Source organism: Centrocercus urophasianus, unplaced genomic scaffold (genome assembly GCF_019232065.1).
Source record: "Centrocercus urophasianus isolate 14NV4802_14NV808 unplaced genomic scaffold, USGS_Curo_1.0 seq_10, whole genome shotgun sequence".
NCBI classification, from domain to species: Eukaryota; Metazoa; Chordata; class Aves; order Galliformes; family Phasianidae; genus Centrocercus; species Centrocercus urophasianus.
The window spans coordinates 18135507-18157039 of NW_024884142.1; the positions used below are offsets into that span (position 1 = coordinate 18135507).

The following is a 21533-nucleotide window of genomic DNA, read 5'->3' on the forward strand; positions in this document are numbered from 1 at the left end:
TAAACATTTTAATGCAAATTTTAATAGACTTAGAGCTGATTGCAGTGTTTTCTTACAGCAATTTTTAATAAAGCTTGATGCATAGTAAAATACAGGCATATCTCATAAATCTGAGAGGTGTAATAGTTGAAAGGAAGGAGGGGAGAATGTGCAAGTGTTTCATGTGCTGAGAGGACGGATGGCCTGAGATCTTTATTTACCCATCTTTAATGGACCCTTGAACTATAAGCATGACTTAGTTTTCTCCAAGATTAAAAATAAACTTTTTTGCTGCAGTAATTCTAGTTGTGTATTTATTTGAACATATGGTGTTGTAATGTAAAGTTGTGGAATTAAATAAGGAATGAATGTGATTGAATAACATACAGCTACTGGGGATGTCCCTTTTCACCTTCGTAAACATAATGAACAACAGTTTATGTGAATTATGCAAAATGCTGATTAAAAGTTTTAATTTAGTAATCATCTCAGTTTGATTAGCAACAGATGCTGATCATCTGCAGAAATCCAAATGGGCCATTATAAGATAATTCCACAAGTCAATTTTAACCAATAAAAGCTAATTAAACTAAAATGTGAACTGTACATTTAAGCTACTCGTGCCCCTTTTAGTGGGGTAGAGGACTATGATTCTTACTAAATAGCTTTGTACAATTCATCATTTGAATTAAAGCAGACTGTGAAGATCTTACCTACGATTGACTTCTTCAGTAATGGATGCTACACACACCCTTGCAGCTTTGATTATATGTTCTTTTTCTGCTTTGAAAAGGTCATGTATACTTGGAAGTAAAAGTTGCAGAACGGCTGCTGTAAGAATGAGCTAATGAGTAAAAACATTCTTAGACTTGATCAAGCTGAAAAAAGTGAGACGGTTTCAGAGTATTCTGAACTGCTTCATGTTCTGCTGTAACCTTGGATTTCTAAAAGTGATGTGAAATGGCAGCTCTACCAGAAACGGAGTGGAGAATAGGTGTCTTCAACATGATGGTCTTCAGCTGATTTTAGAAGTGGTGGAATGGTTGGGGCACTGTGTTAGCATGCTCTAGCATTCTGTGGTTGACCAGGTGACACTGAACTACCATTTATCTAATAACTTGAAAATGATGGAAGAATAGCAAGTCCTTACATCATCCTTGTGGATCCTCAGTCCTTAGCAATTGATAATTAGAGATTTTTGTGGAAGAAACTTACTATGGACCAGGAGGATGGTCTCATCAAGTGTCCTCTCTTTTTCCTCTCTTTTGAAATATTTTCATTATTTTTTGGGGGGCCATAAAAAAAGAGAAAGCTGGGAAATAGTGGGTGGACTTATATAAGTAATTATTTCCCCCTAATGATATCCATATGTTGTTCAAGAAGAAAATAAATGGCAATCAACGCGTTAAGTTTATTTTGTAGTAGAGTCTAAGTGTTTCCATGATGAGTTTATTCTTCACATAGCAGTGAGTACACTAACTTTGTAATGTGTATTTTGTTCCTTTTTAGCATAGCATCGTGAAAGCTGATAGGATGGTTTTTACAGTAAATAATTGTACTGCAATTTCATTTACTAGTTGCTGTTTTGGCTATAAACATCATAAAATCCGCTGCAAACACAGAAATACTCTTATCCTGCTAATCCAATGAGTGAATCTAGATAAATGCTTAAAATTTAACATTTGTTAATGAGTTTCTGTATAATTCATTTGGCTTTTTTTATTTATAAATGGAAGAGAACTTATTGCCATATTTCTCATAAGAATTTTCCTTTAATTCTTCAGTCATGCATGACCCTAATGTCTGTGTGATGTTTCTAAGTTAACGTGGATAGAATCGCAGAATCGTACAATGGATTGGGTTGGAAGGGACCTTTAAGATTATCTAGGTGCACCCCTTGCTGTAGATAGGGAGACCTCCCTCTAGACCAGGTTGCTCCAAGCCCCATCCAGACTGGCCTTGAATGCCTCCAGGGAGGGGGCATCCACAGCCTCACTGGGCAACCTGTTCCAGTGTCTCATCACCCTCGCAGAAAAGAATTTCTTTCTAACATCTAGTCTAAATCTACTCTCTTCCAGTTTAAAGCTATTTCCTCTTGTCCTGTCGCTACCTGCCCTTACAAAAAGTCCATTGCTAGCTGTTCTGTAGGCCCCCTTCAGGTATTGGAAGGCTGCTATAAGGTCTTCTTGGAGCCTTCTCCAGGCTGAGAGTGGGGCTGGTCTCTTCTCACTGGTGACAGGTGACAGGACAAGGGGATATGGCCTCAAGTTGTGCCAGGGTAAGTTTTCTGTAAGGGGTAACTCTTTACAGAAAGGGTTGTTCAGCACTGGAATAGGCTCCCCAGGGAGGTGGTTGGGTCACCATCCCAGGATGTGTTTAAAAACCGTTTGGATGTGGTGCTCAGGGACATGATTTAGCTGAGGGTTGTTGGATTTGGAGTAGTATGGTTAGGTTGTGGTTGGACTCGATGATCTTTAAGATCATTTCCAACCTGAGTGATTCTGTGGTTCTATGATTCTACTTTTCATCTTATAGCATTGCACTGGCGTATTTACAGACCAAGTTGTCATCTAGCTTATTTTAAAAAAAAATGTATTTCTGAAGTATTTTGGAGGTTTTTAAACAAGCTTTTATTTTTATAAATTTCTTTATAAAATAAATCTAATTTATTTTAGATTAGTGAAGACCTGAAAAATGAATTGGCAAATGAGCTGTTCATGTCAACTCCTGGCCTCAGTATGACTAAAGTAAAAGAGCAAATGTTCTATAAGGTAAGTTGGAATTAATGCAAATTTGCAGCATTTTATTCTTTTTCTTTCAAAAGTATTCTAAGGTTTTACTACTATTATACTGACACTGAGAGTTCCTCTTTATTATGTAAGTAGGAGGGTAGAAGGAGGGACTCGGAATATGGAGGGAGCTTCACCTGTCATTAATGGCTTCTGTTGTCCCTTGTCTTGCCATGAAAAAGATCTTCAGTTTAAACATCTCCCAGACAAATCATTTGGCTTAACTGGCTGACAGACTGTGAGGATGGGGACTTTCTCAAATATCTAAAACTAGATTTAGTTTAACTGTCTTAGTGTGAAATTCTTCTCTTCTTGCTTGCTACCAAAAAGTAAGACGTGTGCAGTGTAACCTGCTGATGGATGGATTTCAACCATCTTTGCTTCCAAGGCCTCTTATATGTAGCTTGCAAGAATGAAAAATTTTAAGATTTCTGAAATTGAAGGTTTACAGAAGCTTAGTTTTAAGTATCAAATCAGTTAGTGTTCAAAGCTATGTGATCAGGCTAGGTTGTTATAGTTAGAAATTCTGAAGTATCTCATTTTGCCTAGCTTGCTTACATGTCCTTGAAATTAGATACTGTAAGTAAATGACTTCTTATAAATGAAGTTGTCATGTGCTTTCGGAATCTTTGTGTTTTGCCTGTAGCTTTATTAAAGAACACAGAATAACTTAAAGCCTCACTGGTCTGTTTTGAAACTTAGGGTTGTAGTAATTGTTACTGTGCTTTTTTGCTGTTTCATGGTTTATTTTTATTTTTTTTCCCCTTTCCCAGGTTGGACTGTCAGATGCTGTTGATCTGTTTAGAGCAAGAAGAGTGTTTATTAAAGATGGATTTGCATTTGTGCCACTGAAGGACATCGATGCTATTGTTTTGAATAACTATAGAAAAAACTTATCTAAAGCACTGGCGGTAAGGGTTCAAGCTTCATTTTATTAATTTTGTTGCATTTAATGGCACTCTGGAGCAAAAGCTATTTTGATTTTTAAATTTATTAATTTGGTTTTACCTATGAAAAGTGCTCACATAGCTAAAAGCAAGCAAACAAAAAGACCCTTCATTAGTAAGCTGAGTGTTTCTTAATTTTAGTTGACATTTATGATACATACAGTGTTCACTGTAAATAATTTTCTGCTAGAGGATTTAAAAGCTCTTTCCTACATGAAGAGTAACGTGACTGTCTTTATGTCTGTGTTTTAAGTGAGGTTTTGCAACTTTTTTTAAAGAAGTTCTCCCTGCACCCCTCTTCTTGTGTCAGTGAGAACTAAAGTAAAGAGAAGCAATACAAAGTTGGAGGTTGTCAAGCAAAAATAGGTCTTCATTGTATGAATGCTGAAGTATCAGGGGATGCCTATGGTTATCACTGTATGTAAATTGGTAATAATGCGGTGATCAGTGTAAGAATTGCTAGATTTATTATATTCAAATCTTCATAGGGTTTACAAGACAGTCATCACTGCAAAATCTTAGTTTTATTAGGATTTGATGATTAAAGACCATAATATTGTGATAATGCAAATTAGATTCAAATGATATTTCTAAAGATCGGCTTGTCTTCTCTAAGTAGTATTTAATCTGTGAGTCAGTTTGCCTCTGGCAAACAGTCTTGGCTTTCGGACTGGCTGTTCAAAGCTTCTAAATGACAAAGCACTCTGAATATAGTCAAAAGATGGTCTTTCAGACATGTAGGTATGAGGAATCTTTCTTTATTGTTGTCTTTAGTAGTTCAGTTCTTCAGTGATAAAGAAGAGCTCTTTGCTCTTTGAGATGTTATTGATTATGTGTGCTGTGTGTTGGGCTTCTGGGAGGTTCTTTGGTGCTATCCCAAGAAATTGCATGCACACGTTTTTGAAAGGATTTAGCATATACAGCAGTTATTTAATACCCCTCTCTTCTTAGGGAGCTCTGAAGCTGTTATACTCTGAGGCATACTGGTGCTAAAGGTACTGTTCTTAGGTCGCCAAAACATTGAGAGTTTGGAGTGTTGGCCTTGCCTCATCACATTGCCCGCTACATTGCTGGCTTACCCCACTGACTACATGTGTTATGGAGTGGATCTAGCCAGGTTTCTAAAGGGAGAGTAATAAAATGTGAATGAAATAAAAGAGTGAATGCTGTTGATACTGGCATTTGAGAAAATGGTGAATACCTCATAATACATACTTTCAAAAAGGCTTTATGTTGAAGGGAATGTATAAACAAGAGGGAGAACGGCTGTTTACAAAGGTGGATAGTGATAGGACAAGGGAGAATGGTTTTAAACTGAGGCAGGGGAGGCTTAGGTTAGATATTAGGAGGAAGGTTTTCACACAGAGGTGGTGACGCACTGGAACAGGTTGCCCAAGGAGGTTGTGGATGCCCCATCCCTGGAGGCATTCAAGGCCAGGCTGGATGTGGCTCTGGGCAGCCTGGTCTGGTGGTTGATGACCCTGCAGGTAGCAGGGGGTTGAAACAAGATAATTGTTGTGGTCCTTTTCAACCCAGGCCATTCTGTGATTCTATGCCTTTGTCACTGGCACAAATTAATTTTGGTCACATTTATGCTTCACTTGCTTACTTGTCAGCCCTGTGAAGCAGTCATGTGTGTTTCATCCTTTTTAAAAACACGTTTAGTGTTTCAGTTATGCATCTGTTCTTCAAAGCTCTGTCACAGGGGGAGTTAATACTCCTGAGAGCCTCCTTGGCAGTTGTACATGCAACTCAAGTTCATTATTTGTGCAAAATCAATAATGTAAGGACCTTCTTTCTGTTTTCTCTCACCCATTCATTGGTAAATAATTTTGTGTCTAATAATGACTAACGGTAGAAAGCATAAATATTTTCTGTTGTATGTTTTAGATTAACTCTACATTTTTTTTTTTTATAACATAAAGCAAACTTTTATTAATTCAAATTGGATTGTATTTTATTCATGAGAGTTTTACTGAGTTTAAGCAAACGCACTTTTCTGCAGTAATGTTATGTTGCATTTGATGTTAATTTCAGTTACAGTGATGTAGAGAACTTGGGTTTTGAAATTATTAATAGCATTAAGTGTCCTTTTTTGTGGATAATTGCTTTAACCTCTGATTTCTTGAAAGCAGGAGATTCTTCAGTGAAGGTGTGGGTTAGGGCTGATGCTCGGAATGTCAGACCAGTATCTCAGATGTGTTAAATATCAATACTGCACAATGAAAGGTGGTTTAAAAAAAAAAAAAAAAAAAAGTACAGAAGTGGCACAAAAGGTAAAAGAAGAGGCTTTTGAGTCATTGGTTTGGCTTAATGCTGCTTTGGCAGTTTTGTAACTTGTTTGGACTACAGTTTACACTGAGCAACCTTTGGCCTCTGCAGTTTCAGCCTCCTGTAGTGGGCTGAACTGGCTGTGGGGATGGCTGGTATCTCCCACGTGGTGGAGGTGTTGCAGCACTTATTGAGAGCTGCCATGCCATGTCTCATCCCCAGAAGTGACATTATCTTTGAAAATGCATTTAAGGCTTTTTGAACTGCTCTTCTTGTAGTACTACTTAGTACTTAGTGTCAGATATAGACTGTCTTCCTGTGTGGTTGAACAGAAAATCCTTTTTATAGATAATGTTTTTAGGTTGAGCACATGAAATGCTATATTTGGTTATTAAAATAACAGTAGTAGTCATGACTAAACCTGTCTATTATGTGTGCTTAGCAAGGTGCTGGCAGTGGGGCTTCGTGCTCCTCAGTGAGGCGAGGCTTTAAACCAGAAGAGGGTAGCTGTGCATTAATTATAAGGAAGAAATTCTTCACTATGATGGTGGTGAGACACTGGCACAGGCTGCCCAGAGAGGTTGTGGATGCCTCCTCCCTGGAGGGCTTTAAGGGCAGGCTGGATGGGGCTTTGAGCAACCTGGTCTAGAGGGAGGTGTCCCTGTCCGTGGCAGAACCTAGGAACTAAGTGATCTTGAAAATCTCTTCCAATTCAAACCATCTTATGGATTCTAGGTTTGTGTGTGTCTTTTTTTATCTTAATATCTTACAGTTACAGTGTTACTCTTGAAAGAATGTTTTAGGTTTTAGTGCTTGTTAAACATAACTTATTTGCAGATCAACAAACGCTTCTGAACGTAAACAGTCCCATTTTACACGAGTTCTTTCATTGTCAGTTTAAAGAGTACTTTGCAAAGATCTGCAATTATTTTTGTTGGCAATGGCTGTACATTACAATCAGAGCCTGACAGCAGTCTTGCAGAAGGGCTGTCAGATCTAAACAGCCATGATTCCCCCACCCTCTGGTTATCAGTTGAAGTTACAGCTTGGTTGGTCTTTGTATTATAAATCCACTGCAGTAAGTTGCTTTTGTGAAAATATTTTGTGAGAATGTGATGTAAGATTAAACTTTCTGCAAATGAAATTAAATAAAAAAATAGACTCCGATACTCTAAGAAATTGAGATTCTAGTCCTGATAAATACCATTTTAACAGGATGTGCAGTTTTATGTACAATTTTACTGGCATGTGTTACAATATAATTTTAATAGCATGTGTTTCTTTTTAGCTTGCTTAACTTTAACTTAAGAGCACAGTTATATGTTGCAGTATGACCTTGTTAATTTGTTTGGATGTCTGCAAGTCCGTTTTCTAGATTTTGGGGGTTGAGCACATTGACTTCACTGGCTTTTTCTAATTTTGATGTGGTTTTTGTTTATTCCTCTCTCTTCTTGGGGTTAATGTTTGAAACTGTTAGAAATATTGATGGCGTTGCTTTCATTTTTACTAATATTTGTGATGATTTGTCTTTTAAAACAAAACGTTTGTCCATCGTAGTCTTTTGGTTTGTATATGCTGTATATTCCAAGAACCTCTATTCAGGTATGGCATGCATAGCACCATCTGTTAAACGGTTTCTTCCTAAAACACCTGTGCTTTCAAGCAGTGAAGCAGAAGGCTTTGTTCCACGGCATTAATGTTGAGGAAGTATGATTAATGATGCTCTTGCCACTTGAAATTCATTTCGGGTATTGTGTTCCCAGTGCTAAGTAATTCCCTATAACATAAATGGATGATTTTTATAATATGCGCCTACAAGGTTACTAAGGTAATAACTTTGGCACTGCAGTGTAAAACGTGATTACATTCATTCTTGTCCTCTGCATTTCCCAGATAAAAGCATTTCTGTGAGTTTTGCAGGGAAGCAGCTGCTCTTCATTTCTTCTTGTTTTATTGTAAGGTTATTGTGCAAGGCATAGTTCTGCTGAAGAAAATGGTGATGTGTGGAGTGGCAGAAACAAAATTAAAGGAGGCAACTTGAGTGTGTACTTGTGTGTCAGAGAGAACGTAAACCTTCAGAATGGTGAAAGCTACTAGACTTTTCTTTGTGGCTGCTTTTTTGTAAAGAGTTAAAACTCTTCAGTTGTCCTTTTGTTGTTGATTATTTCTCTGAAATCATCAGTTTTATCTCTATTAATTGCAGTGCATATGTTTTAGTGACCATATAGCTCGCTAGCATAAAGTAATTATAATGTAAGTGATGTTAGAACTCAAAATGAAATTTCAATGGATTCAGTATTTTGCCCTCACATTTGTTCTGTCTGTTGCTTGCATCTACTGCAGAGTACAGCTTTTTTGTAAATATTTTTGCTGTCAAAACTATTGCTGTGATCCTTGGATTATCCTCTTTGGTTTGATTTGTACTGAAGCAATTCTGTCTCCAAATCATCTATGGCGTGTCGTGGTAGTAAAACTCATACAGCAGAATGCATGGGATTTGAAACATGTGGAAGGCTTCCTTAACTCTTAGCCATTCCTTGGATTACAGAAAAATTGTTTAAAAATTGTTAAATAAAAAAAATTATTTATATTTTGTACAACAGTGTTAGTAACCTAGGAATGCTTCAGTTAATATAGTACCTTTTATAATGCTACAGGAAACATGCTGGCAGCAGTAACTTGAGAATGATGCACTCAAGTCAGTAAGAAATAACTGTAGTGACATGTGAGGTCAATAAATAAAACCGAGTGTGTCTTTTTGTATGACTCTCTGTTAGAAATTTAAGTTTCAATAATGGTAACTAAATCCAACTTACTCTAGTGGGGATTTGAATTTTCCACCACTCTACATCAGATGGTTCGTTTTTGAGATCCAACTTTCTCCAACAAGAGAAAGGCCACTAAAATGATCCAAGGATCATCTGATATGAGGACAGCTGAGAGAGCTGGGGCTGTTCAGCCTGGAGAAGAGAAAGCTGCAAAGTGACCTGATAGTGGCTTTTCAGTATCTAAAGGGGGGCTACAGGAAAGAAGGGGACAGACTCTTTAGCAGGGCTTGTGGTGAATGGGACAAGAGGAAATGACTTCATGCTCAAGGAGAGTAGGTTTAGGTTAGATATAAGGAAAAAGTCTTTTCCAGTGAGAGTGCTGAGGCAGTGGAATAGGTTGCCCAGTGGTGTTGTTGATGCCCCATCCCTGGAGACTTCCAGGGTGAGGCTGAATCAGGCCCTGGGCAGCCTGATCTAGGTGTGGTGTCCCTGTTCCCTGCAGGAGAGTTGGACTACATGGCCCTCAGAGGTCCCTTCCAACTCTAAGGATTCTATGATTGAAATAGCTTACAGGCCTTATAAATGGTTCAAGTGGTACGATGTAGCTTCTGTTGCAGTGAATGTTCGGTCATTAATTTTTATTTGCTACACTGAATATTTGCATACAACTGCAGATTTCTGTAAAGGAGCATAAATCTTGGATATTCTTTGTCTAAAGGAGTTTGTTAAGAAGATGTAGTTGGTAACAAACTGCTCTTAGAAGAGAACACTTACTGGGCTTAGTCAGTAGATTCTTAAATTTGTTGTTGAAAAGTACTATTGCTGCCTCACTGAGGCATTTGAACAGATGTGGTCAAGTCCTGATCCTTTATTTTTTGATATCTCTTAAGGGTCTGCCGGATTCGTCCTAAGTTTGACTTAAACTCTCCCAGTTCTTAGACTGAATTTCCCTTTTCTGTAGCGATAGTGCTCTTGCCTGTTTGCTTTTTTACTCTAGCAATTCATTTCATTGCTTCTGTTGGAGAAACTAAAATTTCTGAAAGCTTTGTGGAGTACGTGGCCTTGCCCATTTCTTAAAACTGGACTTTTGCTGCTCCATTTCATCATCCTTTCTGATCTGCTATTCAGTACTTCATAGAAATGTATTTTTTCTTTGGTTTCTCTTCATTACATTTGAGTGCTCACTCGGCATTTGCTTTTCAAAATAATTCTTGCTGTGCTTGCTAGCTAAGAGCTGTTTTGAATAAGGGGGAGAGGAGTATTTTGGAAGATTTGCAGTGCAAGCCTCAAAGTTATGAAAAGCCCACAGACAGAGCGGGGGTAGATGGATGCACCTGCATTCATCACTGCGATTTTTCATCATCTCCTATCTGTAACCCGTGTTTCTCACCATCCTTGATTAGATGTTAGATTCCAGATAGCGTATCACACATTTGCATAAACTTAATCTACAAGTATCCCATGTTTCACCTTTTTAATAAACAATTTTTAATAGCATATCAAATAGGATGCTTGTAGGACTTGTTGCAGATAGTGTTGATGAAATTACAAAGTGTTGTAGCTGCTGAAAGCAGCATGTACAGTGAGTGTCAGGTTAGGCATTTAAGAAACAGCTGGAGCCGTGCAAGTTACTAGACTTAATCTGTAAGCTATTTTGAGACCTAAGTTAAGCTGTAATGTCTTAAATTTTGGTTCAGCTCTATCTGTGTAAAGCAAACTTTGCAGGCAAAGAGAAGACGGCTGTAATCACTGTAGGATGTAGAGAAATAAGAAGATGTTTTAAGATGTTTCATGTGAGCTCATGGAGCAAGCAAAGAGAAATAAGTTAAATCTCCCTAGAAATTGTGAACTGACTTTCAGTTGTGTGATGGTTTTTTGTTGTTTTTTTTTTTTTTTGGCATGTTTCTCCTTGTAACACAGAGAGAAAGATTTCCCAAGCTAGTGAATGTATATTATATATGAAACGTTGATGTGTTTTGGCCATTCTTACTGATGACAAAGATCATCTGACTATCAGGGAAGGTCTAAAGGTTAAACACTTTCTTTTTAATCTGCAGGAAGAATGGGAAACTGCCATAGCTTAAAGTGAAATAAATTGAACAACTGACTGTCATATCGGATGACATGAGGTTAATGCAGTATAGAACCTTTCCACAGGTTGGAGCACTTCTCTTTTAAGCAGCAAGCGAAAGAAGAACATTGAAGTGAACAGAAGTCTTATCTCAGAAGTGCCTGTACCAAGAATTCTTTAAAAGAAGTTCTTCTGTAAGACTTCTAAAATAAACACTAATAGTGAGCTTTTAAGAAAAATCTCTTCAAACTTGTCGAACAGTTCATTTTGACTTTTACATATAGATAAAATGAATATTTTTTTAGAAATATGGGTCACTGTCAGCGTTGCTACAGCTGGGTGGTTTCATTTGTGTGGCTTTTCCTGCAAATTTTCACAGAGGAATTCACCTGTTAATATATTTCTTCTGCAAATAATTGCTGCATGTGTGTTCTAGAGAGGAAATGGAATGTCTCTTTAAAGAAGATAATTCGTCAGAATAATTTTTGCTGGTAATAGGAAGGTAAGGAATGTTGTAGAGACTGAAATTGAACAGAATTTTAGTATTAAAGTGGCCAAGCTTGTTGCAGCAGCTTTAAGAAAATACTGTGATAGATTTAGTCAAAGCCACAGTAAACATTTTAAAAATTGAGAGTGCTGTATAAAAACAACCTTGGGTCTTATAGGCAACCTGTGCTGGCAGTCATGGAAATCATTGAGCACTGCCTTCCTGTTTTGTGTCCATCTCTCCTGTCTGCTGATGCCTTGCTAGCATTAGGGAAGAGGCCAAACAAACAAAAAGCTCTCATATGCACTTTCTGCAGTGAAAATTGGTTTTGAAAGGTGACAAAGGAATCTTAGTGTCAGGAGAGTCTCCAGATACAAATGAAAAATGTGCTTTGTAGGTTCTGAAAGGACACTGAATTAGCTACTGGTCTGAGTTATGGCTCAGTAGAAAATACGGTGAAATACCACAAAATAGATGAATGCAGATATGTAGCTTTGGTTTATAGGTAGCTTGTGAAATATCTTTTTTATTATAATTATCTGTAAACAAATTCCATTTTGTTTAAATACTCTCAGGGCTGATGCTTAAATAATTTGTTTGTTCAAGGCAAATATCAGAAGGGAAAGTTATTTTAATCATCTGCCATGAGTTGAGCAAAGTGACATGATTTGTTAATGACTGCAGCCTTTGTTTACATAGGTACATGCTGATGTAAGGGACTACATTTTGATGTAGTGCTTAAAGCTTCTTATATAATAGGAAAAACTCAACTGCTGGTTTTTTTTTTTCTTTTTTTTTTTTTCCTACTTATTCTGCTAAAAGAAATTGAAGGTTCTGTTACCAGCTTTGTTGCCCTCCTTAAAGTTAGGGCTTCTTACTTCAACCTTTCAATGGATAGGTGATTAAAAAAATAAATAAAATTCTCATCTGAACTTTTGACCTGGGAGAGGAAGAAAGAAGTGTTTTGGATTATCTGGTGTGCATTTGCCTACGTTTAGACTTGGGAGTAAAGCTTAATTTTCAGTCAGGACAGGTGCTAGTGGAAAACTATTAGGTGTTGCAGTTCAACTGCATTGTTAGATAATTTGTGGTAATGCCTGAAATAAAGGTGGAGAAATGCTCAGAGTAGTAATTAGGGGGCTATTAATAATGAAAGTTCTTCTAAGCTGCAGTTCTTGAAGTCAGCATTGTGACTGGATCTGTGATTTTTGAGCAACAACTTATAGCTCAAAGGCAAGGTTAATTCTTGTGAAGTACAGGCCACGGTCTGCTGCCTGCCTGCCTGTTTAAAAACCTGTATTGTTTCAGGAGCTGATGCTGAAATGCCTCAATTCGGTTGAAGCAAAGAATACATTACGCAAAGCCTGAGCCATAAACCTGCATTCTGCTCAGAGGGATAAAGTGTAGCTGAGGAGTGCTGGAGAATGAAAACCTGTCCTGGTCTGTGCAGGATTCTCTGTCAGTGTTGGCAGCCGTGTGCAGCAGTTTATGAAGGTCACTGTGAGCATTTCTTTCAGAGGGAATCTTTTCCTGTTCCTCAGGCATGAATTCCATTACAAGTAGTAGCAGGGTATAGGATATTTGCAAATAAATGCATTTTCTTAAATTTCCCATAATCTGCTTTGCCTTTACGGCACTATCTGGAAGCCACAGAGTAGCATTCCCAGGAATAGAAAAGACTTTACATGTGTTAAATATATATTTCACCATATAAATACACTGTTTTATATAGCGGATGGTAAAATGCTTTTATGTAGCAAGTGATTTGTTCAAGCTCGAGACACTTATATTTTCTAGTGAATATTAGGTGTGACTATCGAAATCTGAGTCATTGGCACTGGGAGCTTCGTAGGCCACTGATAGCTGTTCCTGCAGCTAACTTAAATGACACTCAGTCCCAACCACAGTGGGACTGAGTTTGATGAGATGCAGTTTGGCTTCTGTTATCCTTCTTCTTAAACTTCTGCGTTAACCACTGTTTGTGTGTAGTGTAGTTTCTGCCTTAACAAGCAGCAGGCTCAGCATGAGCCAGTTGAGTTGCTTGGCAGAGAAGAGATTTGTCAATATCTTGGGCTGGATCAACAGAACAATGTTAGATAAAAAGGATCACCTTTTATTTTGCACTCATTACACTGCCTCTAAAATACTGCGCCCAGTTTTGGGGCTACCATTACCAGGCAGATGCTGGGACAAGTTTAATGCAATTCTACATTTTCTGCCTTCTGCTGACAAAATTGAGCCTGTTGTTTGACAGACTTTCAGGTCTTTTCCGAAAGAGCTGTTCCCAAGGAGTTGGCCGCCAGCCTGTACCAGTGTAGGGACTTACTTTATCACAGAACTTTTCAGTTGTCTCTGGTGAATTTCACAGAATCCTTAGAGTTGCAATGGACCTCTAGAGGCCATCTAGTCCAACTCCCCTGGAATGAACAGCAGCGCCACAGCTAGATCAGGTTGCCCAGCCTTGTCTTGAAAGTCTCAAAGGATGGGGCACCAACCACAACACTAGGTTACCTGTTCTAGTGCCTCACCACCCTCACTGTAAGTTCATGAGGGTCTTAGTCCATTCCTCCATCCTGTTTAGATCGTCCTAAAGGGCAACCCTCCTCTTTTGTGTATTGATTGTGCTCCCCAGTTTGTTGCGAATGATCCTAATAAAGATGTGTTTTGTGTAATCAAGGTAATCAATAAAAACATTGAACAGCATAGATTTTGGGATAGAGGCTTGAGGAACTCTGCTTGTAACTGACCTCCAAGTTGAATGGGGCCCTTGGCAGCCTGATGTAGTGGGCGGCAACCCTGCTCATATCCATTTCCAGGGGTGTGGAACTAGGTTGTCTTTAGGAACTCTTCCAATCTAAGCCATTCTATGAAATACCAAGTACAGATAGCAGGTGACTTTTTCTGATGTGTGCCCAAAAGTGCTTGCAAGAAGACATGCTCTGCAGTTTTCTCAGGGTCTAAAGTAAGGCTGACCAGCCTTTTTCCCCAGCCATCCTTATTGCTCTTTCAAAATATGGGTGCAAGACTTGCTGCTTTCAGGTCAACAGGATCCTCTCCTGATCGCAGTGGCCTTTCAGCAATGAGTAGGGCAGGCTCACAGTGTCAGTTCTCTCAGCACCCTCAGCTGTGTTCCGTCACACTTTATCAACTTGTGTGACAGGAGATTGCTGTGTAGATTGGTAGATCCTGTGCTCAGTCCTTTTTGACTGCATGGTCATTGTCTTCCTTGACTAATCTCTGAGGCATAGAAAACTCAATAAAGATGAGCAGAAAACATAGAGGGTAGAATTGCTCTGTAAAATGCATTTGTATTAAATACCTGTCTCTAATTTGTAGCAGTAGTCTTTGAAGTTGAAATAGTTCAGAACTAATTAATTTCTTTTATTTTTGCAAACTATTCCTTTTTTTTTTTTAGTTGTTTACTGTGTCCTGCCACTTAGCAAATACTATTAAACAAGGCAGTTTTAGTATTAGTTGGAAATAGTTTTGCATGCTTGGGCTAAAACAATTCTTCTATATTCATGATATTCAAACTGCAAAGCATAGAAACTGCTAAATACTTCTAGGTAATTGTCAATTTTTCAGTTAGCTTGTAAAATGTTTTAAAACAAAACTTTTTAAAAGTCTTTGTTTAGTTCCTTAAAGTGAACTGAATGAAAGTATCATTTTCTGCGTTGAGCTTGAATTTAAGGAACCTTTTTGAAAAGCAGATACAAACCCAGAGAGAATGCTGAAGTTAGATGCTTTGTATCAGTTTTTCCTCCAGGTCATTGCAGCACCACAACTTAGCTCTTCCAGGTGTTTTGCTGTTGAATTTGGAATGAATTATTGTGTCTCTGACAGTTTGTTGGCCGTCCTACTTCTGATCAGCACAAAGTTAATGCTTGAGGCTTGGAAGAAGATTCTAGCTTGCTGTTGCATTTAATCTGGCCTGAAATCAGACTGTCAGTGCGTTCCTGTAAGGGTTTTTGCCAGGCTCGTAATCGTTACCTGTGCCTATTAGCTGGCCTGAGGGGCTCCACCTGCACCTTGTGGCCTTAGCCATCAGAGGGCATCGCAGGAGTACTGAAGGAAGGAATGTGGAGCTTTTGTGCCTCTCTGTGCAGCAACTGTGCGCTATAGAGGAGAAGGTAAAGGCACGAGACTTAAGTTCTTAATTCTAAAGAAAAATATGTAATGCAGAGTGGATGTAAATGAGGTTGATTTTATTCCATTCATATACACCAAGTGCTGGTAAGCATTTCACTAAATGTCATTAATTTTCAGTTCTGTGATTAATTTTTCTGCATCTGTCAGTGTGAACAAAAGTTTTAAAAAATAGCTAACATAAAAATTCTAGAGATGTCTTAATAGTAGCCTCATGAATCTACTTGCTTGTCGTTCCCAGTTTTGATGTATTTATAATATTTAACCCATTCTGGTTTTAAATTTACTATATCAAATTCAGCCTTGAGAAAATTCAGCCTTGAGAAAAGAAGACTGAGAGGGGACCTGATCCAGGTCTATAAATATCTAAGGTGGGGGGAGCAGAATGGTGAGGCCAGACTGTTTTCAGTGGTGAGTGGAGACAGGACAAGGGGAAACGGCTGGAAACTGCAGCATAGGAAGTTCCACACAAATGTGAGCAAGAACTTCTTTACAGTGAGGTGACGGAGCACTGGAACAGGCTGCCCAGGGAGGTGGTGGAGTCTCCTTCTGTGGAGATGTTCAGGACCTGCCTGGATGCCTACCTGTGCGACCTGCTGTAGGGAACCTGCTTTGGCAGGGGGGTTGGACTCGATCATCTCTGGAGGTCCCTTCCAACCCCTACAATTCTGTGATTCTGTGAAATGCTTGACGATTTCAATTTTTATTCCTGTCCTGTTGGTGCTATGACTATATCTTTGAGTCATGAGACTTCTTGCCAGAAGGTGTAACATCAACTAAAGCTGGTGTCAAACTATAAACAACCAATTGTGTTTTTCTCTTTAATTGTTGTCTGGCCTGCTAAGCATTGCTTTTTGTGGGCATTCCTATTCTTGTTTGTTCTCCTTAGTGTCTTAGTTAACTTTGTTAACAAATGAACAGTTTGTTCATTTTGAAAGATCTAGGCTACTATCTTTTGTATTGTTTAAAACTGTTACTTGGGTATTTTCCTTTAGTATCCTTCTGGGCTCCCTCAATATCCTGAGATACTCTGTGCTGCAGTGTTATTATTGCTGATGCATTGTCACCATGGATGTCTGGCTGTAAGGAACATCCTGCGTTTGGATCTCTGTTCATGACCTTGAAGTTGTTTTTGTCATCTCACCCAGAACTTGTAATCTAGACAGTTTTTAAGTAGCTGAAGGTGTGTGTGATATTCCTTCAAATTGGAGCACATTGGATTTCTGCAGATAGCATTTCACCAGTTGGGTGTACTGCAGTTGAGAACTCTATGAAGAACTCAAACTGTTGCTGATGCTTTAGTGTTATGATGCTTCTTTCCTCAGTCTCAGATTGCTTTTTTTATTCCTGTCATGAACCGATATGAAATTGTGTGTCATGGTTCCTTTAGAAAAGTCAGACATGTTATAGATTTTAGCTAATACCACAAGATTGTGTCTAAAACTTTTCAAGCAGAGGATGTGACATTAATATCCCCAATTTCTGAGCTGTTTGTTTTTTTCACTGAGCTGATTTCCAGTCCCCTCTCTTCAGCACATCGTGATCAGGAAAGACCTTTATTCATAGAATTTGCTAATGGTGTTCAGTTTTAAATAAGTCATATTGGGTCATGCTGGCAACTGAGCAGGTTTTTTAAAGCTTGAAATAACCTTTTTTAAGAGTTCAGCATTAAAGCTGATCTATTTCAGCGTTTGATGTGTTTGTGCATACTTGTGTACAGCCACGTTTCCACATTCAGTATGATTGCACACTGAAATAGTCACTGTGCTATAATAACAAAATACATCTGTTTGGAACGTGTTTATCTGCTGGTGTTTGTGTATTGTTGTCTGTTTCTTCAGTTGTCCACCCTTGTGACAAGACAAAGCAATAAAACATCCTTGAGAAATATTTGACATGTTTTCTGACATAATCTATCTGTAAGCAACACATCTTATATAGCTCAGTTCAGCTGTTTACCTCTGGTAATGAAGTTTCCTCATGCAATTTGTGGCAATCTTTCTCAAAGTAACTAATGAGTACTTCCTTAAGAGCAGACCTGGCTTTATAAATCATAACAATAAGCTCTTAGCAATAAAACGTGCCTTTTGTTAACAACTTGCATTTATAAACCATATTTGTGATGCTTGAGTCAGAGAATATTTCTGTGTTATCTGTACTCATATTCTGAGCTGATTGGAAGATATAACCAACCTCGTTACAATCCAGTTATGCATCATTAGATTAGAAGACCTATATGGGTTTCTGGAGATACTTCAAGCACCTAGCAATGGGCATGAAAAATCCATCTCGACTTACTAACTGAAAGCTTTTGTTCATGAAGGGCATTACCAGATATATTTCTTTGTTATTCAGAAGATAAAATTTATTTAGCTGCAAGATAAGTTGAAATGTTGTGAGTATACAAAATGATTCTAAACCAAGTACAGTACTGCATTGTGTGAGTTGAAGCAAAGATATTTTAAACTTTCCAAGTTAGACCTAATTAATTATTTCTTTCTGCTTCCAAAAGAGTTAATTGGTTTTTTACACAGTTCATTGAAATGCTTGTAATCTCTACCTGAAAAGGAAGTGTACTATTATATGTTTCAAATTTGTATGTTCAGGCATTTTTGTTTTACTATTTAAAACATGAATCAAAAGAAAATGCTAACTTGGGAAAATGAAATAGCTCTCAATACGGTTATTGAATTTACTAATAATTTAAAGTTGATTGTATCTGCTGCTGCTGCAGTCAGACTGTTGTTGTGGATGGGGCTGATTCATTTAGTGTTTGAATGGTGAAGTTCTGAATGTGCCATTGCTCTAAAGCAAGATTTACCTCATAAAAGGAAATCAAAAACGTTCTCAAATAACTTAGTTTCCTGGTTTTTGAAAGAAATGCTTGTTTCTTTTGAGCATGTGAGGACTGTTGTGCAAAGCTAGCAGTGTAGAGGATGAATGCATCTTTATCTTTTCATTAAAAGAGTGATGGGATGAGGTGAGATGGTTTCAAACTAAGCAAAGGGAGATTATGCTTGGATGTAAGGAAGAACATTTTCGTATTTTTTTTTTTTTTTTTTTTTTTTTTTTTTTTTTACAGTAGGGGTAGTGAAGCACTGGAGTAGGTTGCCTGGAGAGGTGGTGGATGCCCTGTCCCTGGAGATATCCAAGGTCGGGCTGGATGGGGCTCAGAGCAGCCTGATCTAGCTGTAGGTGTCCCTGTTCATTGCAGGGGAGTTGGACTGATGACCTTGAAGGGTCCCTTCCAACTCAAAAGATTCCATGATGATTATAATTATAGCCCCCAGTCTTTTGCCAGTAGTAATCACATTCTGTGTTCTTGTGCCCCAGGGGTAGTGAGCTGCTGTAATTCAGGAGGAACCAAACTTCCACAGAGTTTCCATCAAAGTCAAACATTTGGCCAATACCTGGGATCTTTTCTCATAGTTCCAATGGATCATGAGCTGCAACATGCAATGGGCCAATACAAATAACAGAAAAAGAGTTACTTGCAGATTTTGGTTTACAATTTGTTGACCTTACTTTTAAATATGCATACTAGTGCTATTCAAAAATGAACGCTTTTGAGAGTAAGTTCATCATAAGAACTTTTTTAATGCTCTCGTACTGTAATGTAACTTTACACAGTGCGGTGAATCGTACCTGTTTGGACACTTCCTTAGCCTGGGTGTTCTCTTGCTTGTTCATCTGGCTTCAAGCAGTCTCCTGCACCTTACCTGAGAATTCTTTGTATTTGGGCGTTATAGTCTTCTGCTGCAATTAAGTGCATTTACTCTTTCAGGATATAGTTATTTCATTAGTTACCTCACATTAAGTAAGGTAGGAAGAGCTACTTTCAGGCTTTCTTCCAGATGGCCCTTAGTCACAAAAAAATACATGCTGGTGTGAGCTAGGATCTTGCAGTTTATGATGCTCTCTGATATTCTGCTAGCATCCTGTCCTTGAAAAGCAGCAGTCACACCTCAGGTATTAGTTAATGGTTCTGTTTTTGTCTAGTAATCTTGCATTGGTATTGCTATCTGAGCTTGAAGTTGTTAAACTAAGGTAAAAATACCAAACAAACTGTAAACTCTGGAAGTTTTCTTGTAATTGACATAGAATGCATTTTCCTTATAGAGTCTGCTGTGCTGTGCAGTCTTTGCTCTTTTTTGGGTAGTGTTTCTGTGAGTGATAATTGTGTCTCTCACCTAATGTTTTCCTTGTTAAACTTGTCAGGAGTTAGTGTCTTTCAGATTCTTTTCGCTATTAAACATGGGGAGATTGGCTACAATATTAATTCTAGCACTCATCTATGAGTGTAAATAGCAAGATCCCCCTAGCTTCATTTTCTCTGGGAAAAATGTGCAAAAAAGTTGTCATGGTATTTACTTAACTTTTGATTTTTCTTGACTTGCATTGGTTGAAAATTGTGTCTTTGCCAGAGTGACTGTGCTCATTATTGCCCAGAGGGAAAATGGAGACTGAAAGATCCAGTGCCTTGGTGATGTTAGCTGTATTATTATTTTCTTTTCATTTGTCTTTAGGAAAAGAAAATAGATTTATACCCTAGTTAGGAATGGACTTGCTGGCCTGTTGTACGGTTCTGTTAAGGGAGATCATTCTGTGTATGCCTGACTGCTTCTCTTTCCTGAACAATCACTGGAGAGGGAACATTCCTGGGCCTCAAAACCTCTCCTTGGGCTGCAGTTCAGCTTGCTGGGCGCACTTCTGCTTTGACATGGAAGCACCAAGCCATGGGCCTTACAGGCAGGTTAAATGGAGGTCCTACAATTAAGTTCTGAGGCAACAACATTATGTTCTAAAATATCCATTAATTAGTTTTTTTCATGTCTTGGTTTTCTGCTTCATGCACTTGAGTCCTGGTGGAAGTGTTTCTTGCGTCAGTTTTTATTCAGAAGTAAGATATTTGTAGGATTTGTGAACCTAGATAATCCACACACAAAAGAAATTATAAACATGCATGTTTTTTGGTATCTAATGATTCTCCTTTAGTATGAATATCCTTTTTGGATTCAAAGAGAAAATGTGGAAGGATTAGCTCCCACTCGTATTTGGGAAATGTCATTGCAGGCAATGAGAGTTAAGATTAAGTAAAATATTTGAAAATGCTGATAAGTAGGCTCAGATTAATGCTGGTATTTTACAACGATGAAATGTGAGTGCCTGTCATGTTTTTAGCTCTATTCTCTACAGATAAGAATGTAATCACTGATACTTGAACATATGGGAATCTAGGGCTTAAAACTCCTTGAAGTGTTGCAAAGATTTGATTTTACTAATTTTAAAAAAAGACAATGTTGTAAACTATGAATAACTAAGAAAATGTATTCCAAATACCCTTTTATTTTTAGGATATGGGTGTTTTCTAGCTCTTAGCAACTGCAGCAGTTACTTCCAAGCAGGAACCACATGTTGAGAAGATGAAATGCTGAGATTCAAACCTTTAGAGATTTGGAAGTGAGAAGTTGGCATTACATGGGATGTTGTGATAGAATCTTTTCTTTAGGACTACTTAAATGTATCTGAAGTTGTATAGTAACTTTCTCAAGGAACAAGAATGTCAGTTAATGAAGATTTGACTCGCTCATTAAATAGAGAAAATGCTTCAGAATTGGAGTCTTTTTCCTTAGATGGTGGTGACTTTACCATAGCTTAAAGACTGAATGGGAACACAGCCTTAAACAGTGTAGACTGGTGAATCATCCTGGTCCCTAACAACAAGTATTGTTGAGATTTTTGTTAATTTTTTTCTCTAAAATCAACCTTAGAGAAGGATGCTGTCTTATTTCTAAAAAAAAAAAAAAAAAAAAAAAAAAAGGTTTCATTTAGTGCTTGTAGCACCTGAGAAAGGATTTAATGATCTTGCTAGAATTGCTGAACACAAGTAACTTTGAAAATTGTGCTGTGTTGCAGATTGAAATGCACTTTTGAGAATGCATGCGAAAGCAAAATTCTTTCTAAGGAAAAGAGCATTGGAAATAGCTGTTAGGAAATATTTGGTACGTTGATTTTATATATTTCCTGTTTGGTTTATACAACTGGAATTTTCTTGACTATCTTTGATACTTGGGT

General features: G+C 37.9%; 1 protein-coding gene across 2 annotated transcripts in view; it reads left to right on the plus strand.

Moving 5' to 3' along the window:
- Positions 1-2660: 2660 nt before the first annotated feature.
- LOC122163455 (DNA primase large subunit-like) overlaps positions 2661-21533 on the plus strand; it is a 106541-nt gene continuing 87668 nt past the window's right edge. For both annotated transcript variants that reach the window (XR_006169941.1, XM_042824704.1), the window contains exons 1-2: positions 2661-2750; positions 3542-3679. Coding sequence is in view for 1 of the 2 variants with exons in the window: in XM_042824704.1 (XP_042680638.1) it covers positions 2697-2750; positions 3542-3679 (192 nt within the window). In the remaining variant the exon portion in view is untranslated. The remainder of the gene's footprint in view (positions 2751-3541; positions 3680-21533) is intronic.